This window comes from Lutra lutra, chromosome 10 (assembly GCF_902655055.1).
Source record: "Lutra lutra chromosome 10, mLutLut1.2, whole genome shotgun sequence".
NCBI classification, from domain to species: Eukaryota; Metazoa; Chordata; class Mammalia; order Carnivora; family Mustelidae; genus Lutra; species Lutra lutra.
In genome coordinates, this window is record NC_062287.1 from 65,941,742 (window position 1) to 65,958,980 (window position 17,239).

At 42.6% G+C, this 17,239-nt stretch overlaps 1 protein-coding gene across 10 annotated transcripts in view; it reads right to left on the reverse strand.

The window, feature by feature from the left end:
• Positions 1-17,239, reverse strand: part of IRAG1 (inositol 1,4,5-triphosphate receptor associated 1) — a 123,517-nt gene that overhangs the window by 92,161 nt on the left and 14,117 nt on the right. The window contains exon 2 of one of the 10 annotated variants that reach the window (XM_047693285.1): positions 13,551-13,687. The exons of 8 other annotated variants lie outside the window; for them this stretch is intronic. In XM_047693285.1, the coding sequence (XP_047549241.1) occupies positions 13,551-13,593 (43 nt within the window). In that variant the 5' untranslated portion in view covers positions 13,594-13,687. Of the gene's footprint in view, positions 1-13,550; positions 13,688-17,239 lie in introns of those variants that run through there. One more of the 10 variants, XM_047693291.1, reaches the window with a different exon arrangement.

Genomic DNA, 17,239 nt, shown 5'->3' on the forward strand with positions numbered 1-17,239 from the left:
TTAGTGGGTACCTCCTTAGTGTCAGGTATTAGGCTAGGTCCTAGGCTCTGAGGACCTGAGTCCTTCAGGCTGCCTTTCCAGGAAGCCTTCCCTGACCTCTCCAGGATACTGTGTGCTCTCTGGTCTATGATAGCATGATGCAGCTGCCCCCTATCTACCACACAGTGGTCTCTGTTTCCTGTACATTAATTGCCTCTGCCAAGCCTGATGGCACAAAGTTTTCTTTTGTGCCCCAAGCTATGGAAACATAGCATAGGTCCAGAGCAATTGCTCAGTGTCTGGTGAATCTCTCCTTTGAAAGCAAAGACTCTAGAAATCAAACCTCACTTTTTATATGGCCTACCACACTCCAAGCACATTAAACTCTCTCCATTCTGTGAGGAAGGTATATCTCCATTTTACAGATGAGGTGAACCAAACCTCAGAGAGGTAAAATGACTTGCTCTAGATCACACAGTCAGGAAACAGGGTCAGTACTAAAACCCAAGTTTCCTATACCCAAAATGTCCTTGACCCTGCTTGAGTGAGAAACCATTCTTGTTCTTCTCCAACCTCAGCAGAGACAGAATGAGAATATTGGGAGAGCTCTCCTTATGGAGGATCTTGATTGTTCCAGATCACAGCCCTACCTCAGGGGCAGCAAGGACTGTGGCTGAGGCACAGAACTGAAAGTCTTTCTCACAGCATCCCCTGGAGTCCATAGGAAGCAGCTGCATCTGCTAAGACGAACAGAAGAGATAGCTCTTCCCTGCTGGGATGGAGTGCCCCAGCTCAATTCTTTGGCCCCTATTTATTTTCTGAATCCCAGCTCTCAGAAGCTATGGAAAGAGGCCCAAACCCTGGTGCTGGGCATCAGGGCACAGCATGGCCTAATATGTGCTTCAGGAGGCCAGAGGAAGGATTACAGAGGCTCAGTGACAGGGGCCTTCTGGGGGAGGGAAGAGCAAACTGTGAAGCCATCCACCCGTGTCACAGTGTGTTCCTTTACCACTTAGGCCTCAGTCTTCCCATATCCACAGTAGTGGGTTGGGCTAATTTGCCAGCCTGAGTCCTACTTTCTACCCTATGAGTTTGGGGCCCATGTTGCCTATGGAGAGCAATCATCAATCAGAGTGAGGGGGTCTAACTGGCAACCCCCAGGGCTGGAGGCTGCCTTTGAACATCTTTGCATCACATTCCCCCAGTTACAGTGATTGGTGAGCATTGACCTACCCAGAGCCAATGAGACACAATGTGATTTTGCTGGGAAAGAGAGTCTTAACTGAGATCTTAAACGTAAGATGGTGAAAACAGAATCCTTATTGTCTAAGAATGAAATCAATGTGAAAGAGAAGATAGCAAGAAGATAGAAACTAGGCCCTGAGGCTGTCATCTGATGCCTTGATCAAGCTATGCCTGATATCCCTAGCCTTTTATGTTTCAAGAACCAACAAATATCCCTTTTTGCTTCAACTGGTTTGTGTTGGCTTTTTTGACACTTGCAATAAAGAATTCCTACTGGTACAAAGCTTAGCCTTTGTAAAATAGACTGTACAGGGTCTTTCTGGACACCAGAGCCTTCTCTCACCTTGCTACTCTGCTGCCAACATGAGAGTCTGAGCTGGAATTCTCAGATCTAGAGCAAATGAGCTTGCCCTAAGTTATTCCCTAACTAAATGTATCACCCTGTGCCTTTCTCAGAACCTGCTTCTCCTTCTGCATTCCCAGCCCATATTGATGGAATCAGTGTCCTCCCTGAAACCCTAACCCAAACCTCTGAACCTCCCACCCCTCCAATGCCTGCCCCCCACCCTACCTTCCACTATACATATATACTTTTAAACATCTACTCAGGCTCCAAATGAGGAACTAGCTTTGACCAACCTCCTTGTTCCTGCCTAAAAGATACCTGGTGAATATAAAGACATGTTAATTGAGTTCAATTCCAACCTTCAAATGATTTTCCAACATTGTTGCTTCCTTCCAGATAACTACCAGGAGCTCACTCCACCTATTCCTCAGCTCAGCATTGGATGGGATGGGATCTGACTGCTAACTGTTCCCTGGGAAATCAGGCCCCAGACCAATGGGGGACTTTGTGAACAGGTTTGCTGCCTGGAACCCCAGCGCCACTTTGGAGTGAGGATTCCAGTTTGCAGGACCAGGAAGAAGATTACACCTTGCGCACTAAGACCAGTGGAGGGAATGGGAACAGTTGTGGTTCTTGGCCAGGGTCATCAAGGGAATCTGAACTGAAATGCATTTGCAGTTTGGTCAACTCAGAACTTGGACAGAGGCTGTGGCCACAAGAAGCCGCATGCCAAAGTAAAGTGGACCAGTTCCCTTGGCAACCAAATCTATGCAGATAGCCTCGGGATTTGGGTCTTCAGACACCACTTGAGAACAGGCTATGATAAACAGTGTTGCAAAATGGTGGTGAGGAAGAGGAAGGCAGGAGCTTGGGAATGGCTCTCAACAGCAAACTCTGGTGGCCTGAGGCACATGAATTTCAGTGTGTTCCTCATAAACAGGCTTGTGTAACAGTGGCTACTTGATAATATGAGACAGGAAGTAACCACAGAGGATTTCTCTCCAGGGAGTTGTCATCTTTCCATTATGGAAAGATGGGAAATGCATCAATTTTGAGTATTAGTAACAATTTTGAGGCATCAGAAGAAGAGAACCAATATTTATTATGCCAGGTTCTCTATCTGACTTTTTATATCCTTTATCTTTTTTTTTTAATTTTATTTTTTATAAACATATGATATATTTTTATCCCCAGGGGTACAGGTCTGTGAATCGCCAGGTTTACACACTTCACAGCACTCACCATAGCACATACCCTCCCCAATGTCCATAACCCCACCCCTCCTCTCCCAACCCCCCTCCCCCCATCAACCCTCAGTTTGTTTTGTGAGATTAAGAGTCACTTATGGTTTGTCTCCCTCCCAATCCCATTTTGTTTCATTTTCTCTTCTCCTACCCCCTTAAACCCCCCATGTTGCATCTCCTCTCCCTCATATCAGGGAGATCATATGATAGTTGTCTTTCTCCGATTGACTTGTATCATTTGTCTTATTCGGTCCTGACAATACCCTGCATGGAATTATTATTCCCCTTATACAGGTGAGAAAACTGAAGTTCAGAAAGGATAATTTGCTCCAGGCATCATAATTACTAAGCACTTTCAACAGGATTTGAGTTCAGGGTAGTCTGACTCTAAGCCCAGGTTCTGTTCATCACACTATGCTGAGGCTTTGAGGGCAACACAGAACCCTGCAGCACTGTTGTCAACCACCACCACCACAGAAGAAACATTGACACGGGACCAGAGGACCAGAAGACATTTTTCTGGCTAAGGATTCACCAACTGATTCATCATGGAGAAGGTATTTTCCTTAACATCAGATTCACATATGTTCTACTAAATTGCAGTTTGTTGTTTATATACTATTTCTCCTTAAAGTAACTGTTTGGTCAACAGCATAAAGTTCAACCCAGGGTTTAAGCTGAGTCATTCTTTAAAAGCCTGTGGAAATGCAGAAACTTCTGGAAATTTCTCATCTGCACTTTCAGATGAGAGAAGCTGATAACTAACCAAAAATGGACCTCCAAGAGTGATCATTCTCCTAACAAATAATCTTTCAAGTAGAAATGGCCTTTTTAAAGCAACTTTGGTTATATTTCTCCCTTGATTAAAACATTTTACTGGCTCTTCATGCACTGATTCCTAAATCCAAGAATGCTTACTAGAATCATCTGAGGTGTTTGATAAAATGCATTCTCCTGGTTCCATCCCAGATCTACTGGATCAAAATATCTGGGGACAGGGCCCAGGATCTGTATGGCTAACAGTCCCTCATGGAAGTGTGATACAGCCTATCTAGAAGACTAGAGCTGGAAAATCCCTGGTCCCTAGGTAAAGTCCAGGTTCTCTGGCACATATGCCAGATTTCCTGCTCTGAGCTACCAACTTCTCCTGTTTCTTCTCTAGCCACAATCACCAAGGTATCCCACACCCCAACATCACCTAATGATCCTGTTTCCAAATGTTCCATGTACTTTCAAACCTCCATACCACTCTCTGCCTCAAAGACCTTTCTCTCCCACCTGCCTCCGAGGAAGACATTCCTCACCTGTAGGATGAGGGATCCTCCTGTAGGATCCTCAGGCTCCTCCCCAGATGAACTCCTTCTGCCCATTTCTTTTCAGAGTTGTAAGTGGTTTATTTGAACATAGACTGTAGAGCCAAACAAGATCGGGTTTTACCTTGTGTTTGTCACTTCCTAACTCTGTGATTTGGCTGTTGAATCTCAGTGTCCTCACAAGTTGTTATGAAAAATAAGCAGGCAAATGTATGTGAATTGTAGAGACATTGCCTGGTGTAGGGTCTCTAGCAGAGTTAGCTATCAAAATGGTAGCTTTTATTATTATCACTGTTGTTATTATTATTTGTTTTGGATATTGTCGAGACATTTCTCTAACACAGGGTTCAGCAAACTATGGTCTGTGAACCAAATCTGACCAAATGACTGTTTTTATATAAAGAAAGTTTTACTGGAACATAGCCACAATCGTCCATTTATGTATTGCCTATAGCCGTTTTTGCATTACAAGGGCTGAGTTGAGTAGCTGAGACAGACTTTATCTAACTCATAAAGCCTAAAATACTTACTATTTGGCTTTTTACAGGAAAAAGTTTGCCAACCCTGCTGTAACGTAATAGCAATTATTTGTTTGCAAGTTGGTCTTTCCCACTTGACTGATAGCAACTCAGTAGTTTTCATGAGTGACTTTTACTTATCCTTTAAAACCCAATCTTTCTCATCTTTGTATCCCTGGAACTTGAAACATAATTAGTGTTTGAAAAATGGAACCAAATAATTCCTTAACCCAGCTGAAAGGCACACATCTCCAGAAAAGCCCCTGAAGGGAAAGGGGGCAAGACTTCCTGCAGGACCAGGACTGAGTTAATAGAGATATACAACTTGGAGAAACCAGGTACACCTTGGAAGTAAAATCAGGCCTTCAGGGGATGTGAGATTTTCACTGCAGCCCTGGTTCTGAGTTCCTGGTTCAAGGAGGCCCTGCACTCAGTGTACCATGAACAGTCTCACTGGCTCCTACCACCTGACCCCAGCACTCTGGGCCTTACTGTTGGAATATTTTCACTGATGGAGAGGAGAGGAAACCCCCTTTTAGGAAATTCTCTTCTGAAGGTTTTAGTATAGCCCCATTTTCCAAGAGGGCATAATTGGGTTGGTCCAAATGGTCTGATAACCCTCATGGTCCTTACAGTGGGCAATTTGATGTACTCATTTTTAATAAATGAACTGATGGATATCTTTTCTATGTAGATTTACTGTTTTTTTTTTTTTTTTTTTGTTTTGACTCCCCATGAATTTTCATTTTCTGAGCACAGCTCCTCTTGGAGGAGAACTAGATTTCAAAGCAGTGGGGCTATTTCCTTGTTAGCTGGTTATGAAACCACTCTGTGACCTTGGGCCAGTCATGCCTGTCTCTGTACCTAGCTTTCAGCTTCTGTACAATGACTTTCAGACTTTTGACTCCCTGGAGTTCTGGCTGGAGGGGTGGCCTCCCCAACTCATAGTGATGAAAAGCAGTGGGCTGACAACAGACAGCTTGATGGAGCTTCTTTCTTCCTCCATGCCTCTGTCTTACAGTAACACACTCTCCCAACTTCCCCCATCCCCTGAAAATACAACAATTCATTCCTACTGCCCTTTCTTGAGGCTCGAAGAAGATACTTTAGCTCTGAAGCAGATCCTCAGGAGATAAGAAAATGCCACTGATGTGGTTGGAAAAATCTGAGCTGGATGAAATGGAAACACAGAGCATTCCCCTGAGGCTGGATGAGAAGTGCGTGGATAGAAGCCAAGTCCATCCCTTCCTTGAGCCTCTGGGAGCTGGCAACTCATTGTCTCTCTCAGAATATATGCCCCCCCCTTATCCTTCACCCTACCCCCATGAGTATAACTGCTGAGCCTGTAGGATCTTGGTTATCTGGGGGCAAATCAGTATTACTGTGGATTGAACTGGTTTTTATTGATTTCTCTGTAGGTGATTTATAACTGCCTGCTTCCTAAAAGGGTTTGTGGCCAGATGTCAATAAAAACACTCAAAGGGCAAGAGTGTTAAAAATAAGACTGAAAAAGGGAGCATAAACTGTGCAAAGGAAAGAGGGAGATAAGCGCACCAGCCAAGGTGGGATGATGCCTTAACTCAGATGATCTGGAAGGTAATCTTGATTCTCAGTTCCTACTGATATAATTGAGATCAGTAGCATCTTGCTTTTGGCTACTATAAGAAGTACAGAGCAAAGAATACTTACATCTTGAGCTTCCAAAATGGACCCTTCACTCAAAAGAGAATAAATTTAGAGTGAACATTTTAAGAGGTTTAAAGTTCACTTCACAGGAATCTTTCCATTTAAGAACTTCAAATTTTACTTCACAAAAGGACTCCTCACACAAGTCCATCGCCATACTGTTCATTCACACAGCACAACTTGGAATTAGTTTTGCTTTTTTTTTTTTTTTTAAGATTTTAAGTATTTATTTGAGAGAGATAGAAAAGGAGAGCACAAATGGGGGAGGGGCAGCGGGAGAGGGACAAGCAGACTCCTAAGCCTGACTTGGGGCTCAATCCCAGGACTCTGGAATCATGACCTGAAGTGAAGGCAGATGCTTAACTGACTGAACCACCCAGGTGCCCCTGTTGTTGTTGTTGGTTTTTTTTTTTCCAGTATTCAGTATAAATGGAGGTGCTGTGTGTTCTGTGTCTGATGGCTGGTTACTGACCTTCCTTGATGTGGCTGTGGAGAAGATTGACTGAGTTCAAGGAACATGCAAAACTACACATGAAGATCCTTTATCTTAGGGACTATAGGCAATGCCTTTTAATTCTGGCTGCAAGCCAATGTATTTAGTGGTCATGTGAATGGGTTATTTAAACAAATGCTGGATGTGCTTGCTTCGGCAGCACATATACTAAACAAATGCTGGCTTCCCTAGTTGCAGCTAACCAGAGATCAGATCTCTCAGGGGAACACTTACAAGCCTATTTTTTGGGGGTGAACTGTGTCCCAAAGCTCATATATTGAAGCCCTACTCCCCAGTACCTCAGAATGTGACTATATCTAGAGATAGGTCCTAAAAGAGGTGACTGATTTAAAATGAAGCTGATCACTTCTCAGCCTTTTGGCTAAGATCAAGTGAAGTTAAAATGATGCTCTTAGGGTGAGCCCTGATCCAATCTGACTGGCATTCTTATAAGAAGAGAAAATTTGGACACACAGAGAGACACCAGGAATGTGCCCGCACAGAGGAAAGACCATGTACTGACACAGAAAGAAGGTGGACATCTACAACCCAAGGAGAGAGACCACAGAAGAAATCAAATCTGCCAACACCTTGATCTTGGACATCTCCCGAACTGTGAGAAAAATTATTTGTGTTGGTTAAGGCACCCAGTCTATGGTATTTTGTTATGGGATCTCTAGCAAACTAATGAAGCTATTAATAGAATTTCTTAGCTGTATCAGGTTTGAATTCAAATATCTTTCAAACACTTAATCTTGGGAATTGGGATCAATGAATTTGCAGGAATAACTGCTTTAGCATTTTTAAGACAACCACAAAGCTCCTTGCAGGACTCTCTAAAGAAATAAAGATGCTCTGGACTAGGGCTCCAAAATTCTAGTTTTGAAGAAGTGAAACTACTATTACTTGCAGATGGCATAAACTTGTTTATATAAAATCATATGGAATCCACTAAAAATCTATTTGCGCTAATAAATGAATTGAACAAGATTACAGAATACGGATTGATATACAAAAATCAACTATATTTCTATACACTAGCAATGAACACTTTAAAATGAAATTAAGAGAACATAATACTAGCATCAAAAGCTTAACATACTTAGGAATACATTCAATAAAAGAAATTAAAAATGAATACTATGAAAAAAACCCAAAACATTGTTGAAGGAAATTAAAGAAGATCTCAAAAGATGGAACACCATCCCATGTTCATGGATCAGAAGACTTCTTTTTTTAAAAAAATTCATCTATCTTTTTAAAAGAGGGTAGGGGCAGTAGGAGGGGAAGAGAGAGTCTCAAGCAAACTCCAAGCTGAGTGTGGAGCCTCACATGAGGCTTGATCCCATAACCCTGAGATCATGACCTGGACTGAAACCAAGAGTCAGATGCTCAACCAACTGCACCACCCAGGCACCCCAGGATCAGAAGACTTAACATTGTTAAGGCAGAAATATCCCCCAAATTGATTTACTGATTCAACACAATCCCTATTAAAATCCTAGCTGCCTTTTTTTTTTCTTGCAAAAACTGGCAAATAGATCCTCAATTTCATATGGAAATGCAAGGGACCAAGAATAACCAGAACAATCTTGAAAAAGGAAGGGGAAAAATAGATAATTTACATTTCTCAATTTAAAAACTTAATATATAAAATTACAGTAAGACAGTATGACACTAGATATTATACAAGGATACACATACATATTAATGGAAGAGAATCAAGAGTCCATAAATAAATCCTTCCGTTTTTATAGTCATTGATTTCAGTAAGGGTGCCAAGATAATTCAATGGGGAAAGAATCGTCTTCAACAAATAGTTCTGGAACAACTGGATATCCACATCAAAAGAGTAAAATTGGATCCCTTCCTTATACCATATATAAAAATTAACTTAAAATGGATCAAATGCCTAAATGGAAAAGGTAAAACTGTAAAGCTCTTAGATGAAAACATAGGAGTAAATCTTTGTGTCCTTGTGTTAGGCAATACTTTCTTAGACATAATACCAAAAATACAGGCAACAAAAGAAAAAATAAATTGGATTTCACCAAAATTAAAAACTTTTGCACCATAAATAATACCACTGAGAAGTGAAAATACAACCCGTATACTGTAATAAAATATTTGCAAATGATATCGCTAATCAGAGACTTGTATTCAGAATATATAAAGAATGCTTACAAATCAATAATAAAAGGACAAATAGTTATAAAATGGCCAAAAGAATCAAATAGACATTTCTCCGAAGAAGATGTACAAATGCCCAATAAACATACAAAAAGATCCTCAATATCATTAGCCTTCAGAGAAGTACAAATCAAAACAACAAGATACCATTTCACATCCATTAAAATGCAAAAAACAGAGAAGAACAAATATTGGTAAGGATGTGCAAAATTTGAAACCCCTATGCATTGCTGATGGAAATGTAAAATCATACAGCTACTTTGGGAAACACACTAGCAATTCCTCAACATATTAAACATAGATTTGCAATATGACCCACCAGTTCCACTTCTATGTATTTACCCAAGAGAAATTAAAACGTTTGTTCACACAAAAACATGTACACAATGTTCAGCAGCATTATTCACAATAGCCAAAAAGTGAGAACAAATGAAATGTCCAGGTAATTAACAGATGAATAAAATGTGGTTGAATAATATGGTGGAATATTACTCAGCCACAAAAAGGAATGAAGTACTGATACATGCTAAAATACGGACAAACCTTGAAAACTTTATGATAAGTGAAAAGTCAGTCACAAAAGATCATATGTTCTATGATTTCATAATTGCCTTTATATGAAATGTCAAGAATAGAGAAATCTGTAGAGACAGAAAGTAGATTAGTGGTTGCTTAGGGCTGGAAGAATGGGGGAAATGGGAGGTGACTATTCATAAGTGTACGGTTTCTTTTTGGGTAATGAGAATTTTCTGGATTGAAATAGTGGTGATGGCTGCACAATTCTCTGAATGTGCTAAAAACCATTGAATCGTACATTTTAAGTGGGTGAATTGTAGGACATGTGAACCATAGCTTAATAATCTGTTAAAAATAAAACTTCTTCAACAACAACATAGAAACTACCTTTGGTTCTTACTACATGGTGATCCGTCTGGACTTAGTTTCATCAAACAGAAAATGTGAAAATTCAGCTACCTGATTTCTAAGTTTCCTTCCATCTCTAAAATTCCTGAGTGTATATAATTTAAGAAAACAGGTTGGGGAAAAAAGATGGAGTCTGGGTATATGTTTCTAGGATGGGGTTATGTGGAGAGAAATGAAGGAGGGCAAACAAAAAGACTAAAAGAGATAGAGATGAAGGTACAAGGGACATGAACTCAGAGAGACAGACACATAGAGACAAAGAGGCAAGACTATGCTCAAAGAGAAAAAAAAACTCACCAAAATGCATGGGCAGATCAGTCATCCATTCTTCCATTTAGCAAAAATTTCCTGAGGACCTACAAAGCCAAGCTCTGTATTCAAGAGTAAACCAGGTAGACTGAGGCACTAAGCTCAGCAACTAGAAGTACAGCAGCAATCAGGCAATGGATAATGAGAGCCGAGATGCTGTAGTTCAAGATGCTCTGGAAGTACACAGGTTGCATGCAGGCACATGTGCACACACAAGTACATGCACTCACATCACACCACACTCAACACATGCAACACTCCCAAAAGTCAGATCCGTTTTGCAAGCTGTACCATTTCTCACCTGAGGCATTTCAAATTCTGCTAGTAAAGACATTCATAAAAATATGTTGTGTTTTACAATGATGGGCACAAATGGGAATGGCATATTTTATTCTCACTCTGAAGTCTCTATAAAATGAGGCTCAAGGAAAGGATTCATCCCTCAGTTTTGGAGATTCCTCCTACTCTTTCCCCTTCATCAGAAGGACTGGCTTTGGAAATAGAGAAGAATGTGATCTATTACAAGCACACCAGCCCTACTCCTCTGGGCTTTCAGCTGGAAAGTTCCCAAAACACATTCTGTTCTACTCTGCTTCCATCTCATCCAGACCTGGCCCAATAAAGGCATCATGTGTTGCCCATTTTCCCTGTCTTGTTGCTCCTCTACTGCTGTAAGTATGACATGATAACAGCATGGGAGGAAATCTCAGCTCAACAGGAAAAGTGACTCTGTTTTGTGCACAATGTCTGCAATAAGTGCTTCCGTACGACCACCAGGTTATACTCCATGTCTGGAGAGCCGCACACAAACACACACACCAGCCTCCCACCCCGATCAACCCTGATTCCCAGATCCTTGCCCATAGGACAAGAGAGATGCAGGGCATGAACATCTCCCTCACTTCTCACAGATAGAGACTGACCTCCAATCTCCAAACAATTAAAAGGTCAGGATCTATCACCACTGCACTTTCAGACCGAAATGCGGCTTGAGTGTCTCTCAGCTTATAGATCATGTTCTCATTTTCTTAGCTGTGACCCTTGTGCTGACTTTTGGCCTCTCTAAGAGATTCCCATGCAGAAAATTGTTCAGAGCAGAAAATTGTTCATAAGGTGAGAAGGGAGGACAAGATAGTCTATGCCTCATTTTCCTCCCTGTAAAATGGAGATAATTATTTCTACCTCAGGATGGTTGACGGGAGAAATGAGATGTGTAAATGACTTGGCACAGAGTTAGTGCTTTGGGGGAACACCTGCAGTTTTTGCCTGCTTTGTACCCTGGTCCCCCTTCTTCTGGTAACAGCAACATCTTCATCTTCTCTGTGCTTGGGGTGGGGGTGATTGACCCCACTGTGGGAGTGGGACTGTAGCACAAGGCTGTCCCCTCCGAATCCCCCGTGGCCCTGGTGATCGAGGAATGGGCATATGACCCAGACTGAACGATAAACTCATCTCAGTAACTTGCCGGAATGACTGGGGGAGTTCTTGTTGCCAGGGTTTCTGAGAGGATAGGATGTAAGTTGGGGACAGCAAGTTTTAGGTTGTCACCATGAGGCATAGGCCACCTGAGAAGAGATCCAATACCAAGGACAGTTGGGAGGTAGAGGGGATGAGCCCCACGCATCCAGCTACATCTGAACCTGCACTAGACTTGTCAGTTATGTAACCCAGAAAATTCTGGTTATTGTCTAATCTAATTTGAATAAATTTCTGTTCCATGCAGACAAGAATCTTGGCTAATGAAAAGCTCACCGGATTTGGTTCACCCTTCCCCCTTTGCACTGCCATTGGTCTGGAGGGGCCCTTCTTGAGCCTTGCAGAGATTTTGCCACAGCTCCTCTCCCCATCTTCAGTCTCTTTTCCTTCAGTCCGTTCTTCACTACACTGATCATTCTCAGCACAGGCTTCGTCATATTACTGCTCCGCTTAGAGGACTCCTTGACTCACCACCACCGCCTGGAGAGCAAGTCCTGGCTTCCTCAACTCTACCTTCAAAGCCCTCCACAGTCTGACCCCAAATCCTTTTCTGTTTTCTCTTTTTTAACTGAGGTATAATTGACATATAGCCTTACATTAGATTCAGGTGTGCAACATAACGATTCAGTATTTGTACATATTGCAAAAAGATCTTCACTCTAGGTCTAGTTAATATCCGTGAACATACACAGTTACAAAAAATTTTTTCTTGCAATGAGAACTTTTAAGATCTACTTTTTTAGCAACCTTAATTCCTCTTGAGCTTATCTCTCATGACCATCTCCCATGGCTCTGCACATACTGTGCCTGAGTGACATCAACCCAGTCCCCTGCACCTCAGGGCTTCCGTACTCTCTCACTCTGTGCCTTTCCCCAGAAGACCTTCCACTTCTTACCTACCTACCAGAATCCCACCTACTCAACCATCTTCTCTTCCAAGAAGACTTCACAGATGGCCAAGGCAGAATAAAGGTCTCACTCAGCTGAATGTATTCCCTTGTTATATATAGTACCTGTCAGTCTGTCCTTACATAAGAATAATGTATAAACACTTTGAGAGCGGGGAGCATGTTGTATTTGATTCTGGATCCTCCTGGAGCCCTCACACATGGGACTGCCATAGGACTGACACAAGACCCTAGCTCCCCGCTCACAAATTCTTAATCCCCCACCCTCCCCTCAACTCCACTCTAGGAGAGAGGATCCTAACATTTGAATCGTGTTTCCTCTTCAGCAGGAAACCTTTTTTAAAATAGTGGTAAAATACAAGTAACATAAAATTTACAATTTTATCCATTTTAAAGTGTACAATTCAGTGGCATTAAGTACATTCACAATGTTTTACACCTATTACCATTATCTAGATCCAGAACTTTCTCTTCACCCCAAAAGGAAACTTCATATCCATCAAGCAGTTATTTCCCATTCCTCTTTCCCCCCAAGCCCTGAAAATCATTAGTTTGCCTTTTGTCTCCATGGATTTGCTTGCTCTGGACATTTCATATAAATGGAAGCATGCAATATGTGGTCTTCTGTAACTGACTCCTTTCACATAGCATAAAGTTTTTGAGATTCATTCATGTTATAGCGTGTATCAGTACTTCATTCCTTCTTATGACTGAATAATATTCCATTGCAAGGATAGATCTCATTTTATTCATGTAATCATCAGTTGATGGACATTTGGGCTGTTTCTACCTTTTGACCATTGCGAACGGTGCTGCTATGAACATTCATGTACAAGTTTTTGTGTGAACGTCTGTTTTCAGTTTTCTTGTATATACCTAAAAGTGGAATGGCTGGGTCATATGGGAACTCTGTGCTTACCAGGAAGCCTCCTACACATGCCATCTCCAGCTCTCATCAACATCTTGGATCTGCTTGGCTGACTTCATCTTGGAAGTGTCCATCGGCTTTTTAGAAGGGAGCTATTTCATCTTGATTGTTGTCTCCTGATGGCAATCCTTAAAGGGCATTCCTAGTCTTTAATATTAACCTCTTACTTCTTGGAGTTTTCTATTGTCTAACTATTTCAGATCCACTATTTAGTTTGTTCCTCACAACACTGCTACCTAGGAGATTCTATTATGTCTGCTTTTCAGTGGAGGAGGCTGACAAGGCTGAGACTGACTCCCAGCCCAGTGCCCTTTCCATACAACCACAGAGGCCCTCTCTCAATTAGCTTCTCTGTCCAAGGTCTTTGTAAGAAATAACCACCTTCTGAAATTTATTCTCAGATCCACCATCATTCAGAAATGCTCCTTTGCTAGGTGGCCAGTCAAAGCTGGCACAGACTTCTGCCACACTCCGCCAGCTGGCACTTCATGTATAAGCAAAACAGTTTTTTCATTATATTTAAATATTTGCCTGTACTCAGAAGATCAACTTTTGCCTTTTCTAGGTCTTCAGGAACCTTTTGGAATCCTGAGTTAATACTCCCTTTTGATGTTGATATGAAGCTAAATCTGAACATGTCCCATAAGCTTAACCTCAGTTCTCAAAATTTCCTCCCCTGTTTTTTTGTTCAACCCGAGAGCATTTCCTTTTCCTTCTCAGGAGAAGGCCATCTCTTGGACTGGAGAGTCCCTGACCTTTTGGGAACAGAAAAAAGAAGCACAATGACCCCAACTGCTCCTTGGAAGCCTCCCATCCTAGTGTCCTATGTCCAAGTGGGACTGGAAACCAGCAGAGTCCATGCTGTACCCATTCTGGCCACTGTCTGACCCCCATGCCCCCAGGGAGAAGCTTTTGGGGCTGACCTGGCTCACTTAGAACCTTCACTGGCAGTTCTACAAGCAGTGAGGGCTTTATAGATGCCACATGAACAACCTCATGTACACTCAAGCAAGGATGCCCCAAGCTAGCTTTTTCCAAAGTGTGTTCTCTGCAACCCTTGTTCTGGGTGATTTTGTTAGTAGCTGTGAGAATAAAAGTGCATTTCAGTGCATTTGGGGACAGAGAGGTTTCTGTATCATGGGCTTCTCAGCCTGTAGGAAGCAAATATGCAGGACAAACCTGCAAAAGGAAGAGATAGTATAGAATGTTCCCCAAACTTGGGAAATGAATATTTGACCATGAACGTTTTTTCAAGGAGTAGCTCAAAGTGTTTTCATCAAAGCGCTAGTCAAAGATGCCCCCAGACCCTCTAGGACCCGTGGGACCCAGAGGTGAGAAACAGAGCACTTGTGCACATGGGCTCTGGAGCCGTGCTGCCCGGGATCATATCCCAGCCCTGCCACATAGTACCTGGGTGACCTTGGGCAAATTACTTCAGCTGTCCATGCCTCAGTTCCCCAACTGTAAAATACAGATGGTGATAATCATGTACATTATATAATACATGTAAACTTCTTAGAGAGGGTTTGACACATAATCAGTGCTCACTAAATGTTAGCTGGCATTTTGAATCCTTCACAAGCCTCGCAGAAAGGGATTCCTCACATTCCCTCAGGAGCAGCAGTCCGTGCCTGACACTCCCTACATCCAGCCAACACCAGCCTCTCAGTTTATAAAACCTCTTAGCCAAGATGGCATGAAGCCCCATAAAAGCCAACTGTAGTTCCCTAGGAGTAACCTTTCCTGAACTTGATGGCCCACAAAGACCTCCTTCTACTTCATTTTTAATCCCTTATAGACAGGCATGTAAGATTCAGAAGACCCAGATTCTATACACAACTTACTCATTTTCCAGGGGGATCTCAAGTTTTCTTCCCTATAACATATAACACAGTTTCCTTCCCTATAGCAAGGCTCTAGTCCAAGGACATGGCACAGAAAAGGGTGTGGCTAGAACACTGAGGCAGGCAGAGGGGCTGGAGAGCAAAGTAGCAGGGAGAAGATAGTACCAGTGACAGGGGGTAGTATTCCCCTTTTGAGGAAATGGGAGAGAGTGCCTATGACAAGGGTGCTTGGGTAGTGAATTAGGATAATTAATAGTAGGGATGTCTGGGTGACTAGTAAGTTAAGTGTCTGCCTCCAGCTCAGGTCATGATCCCAGGGTTTTATTGATCCTGGCACTGGGCTCCCTGCTCAGCAGGGAGTCTGTTCTCTCTCTCCCACTGTGTCCTCCCTCTCTCAAGTAAATAAATAAAAACTTAAAAAAAAAAAGGTTAATTAACATTAGCTGCTGCAACAGACCCCAAATCTCAGTGTCTTTGAATGTCAATCCTCCTGAGTTAAGTCTAATGCAAGTTGAGATGCCCACCTCCATCTTGTAGCAAGAAATTCTATAACAGGGGCACCTGGGTGGCTCAGTGGGGTTAAGCCTCTGCCTTCAACTCAGATCATGATCTCAGGGTCCTGGGATTGAGTTTCGCATCAGGTTCTCTGCTCAGCAGGGAGCCTGCTTCCCCTGCCCCCTCTCTGCCTACTTGTGATCTCTGTCTGTCAAATAAATAAATAAAATCTTTTTTAAAAAACCTATAACAGGAAATCCCATGTGGAATATATAGGTGGGTGTGTGGTTGCCAAGAATCTCTGGATTACCCTGGCTGCCAAAGCTGTACTCCTCTGTTGCCCAACCGTGCGCCCTTCTCCTTTTGGAGAAGTAAGATCTGTTTGCCTCTGGGTTGATTCTCCCAGCTTTTCTAGGATTCTGCAACCTCAGAGTCTGTGGTTGCCCACATTGTAGTATTTTAATTTCTCACCTCTGGGAGGAATCAGGCTCTGCTGCTAGCTGCCTCACTAATCCTTATCCTCTGGCAGAGATGGTTAGCAGCCTCTGGGTGTTCCTGTGTTCCTCTGCACTGCCAGCCTCTCTTGCAGTTGACTGGGGGCCCTACCACTACCTCTGGCCAAGAGACTATGTGTCACCTCTGGGTTGAGGCCTGGAGAGTGGTTCCTCCTGCATTCTTCTCTTCCCCCTATTGAGATGTCTCTGGAGGTCACGTGTTTCATAGGAGAGCTAAAAGAACCAACTCAGAAACAAATGCTCCCCCTCCCTAAGTGTCATTTCTCCAATTTGGGAGGGGGGGGAAGGAAAGTGGGAACCATGAGGTGGGTAAGAGGAAGGGGCCTTTGGCAGACAGGACTGTCCAGGAATTCTTGGCATTTATATAGCCATTTAATGATTTAATGTCAGGTATGTCTTCCAGATGGGATTTTCTGTCATGAAACTTCTTGCTGTAATTTGAAGTAACAATGTGATCTGTGATTCAGATACTCCCAGTAGTACCACGGACAGTGCAGCAGGTGGCATGTTTCAGACTGTGATGTGCACATGAATCACCTAGGGGTCTTGTTAAGCTGCAGATTCTGTCTCAGTATGTCTGAGGCAACACTCAGGAGTCTGCATTGCTAACAAGCTCCCAGGTGATGCTGACACTGTTGGTCCCTAGACTGTGCTCTGAAAAGTAGGGTGATAGGGGCAGGGCGATATACAATGCATAAAATTATGAAATCCCGATAATCCATGTGAGGTTACACAGATAACATGGCTGTGTTGTCCTCTGGGAGGATCTCCTGAGATACAGTCTGAGAACATGCTCTGCAGAGAGTAGCTAGCTGCTCAAATCATT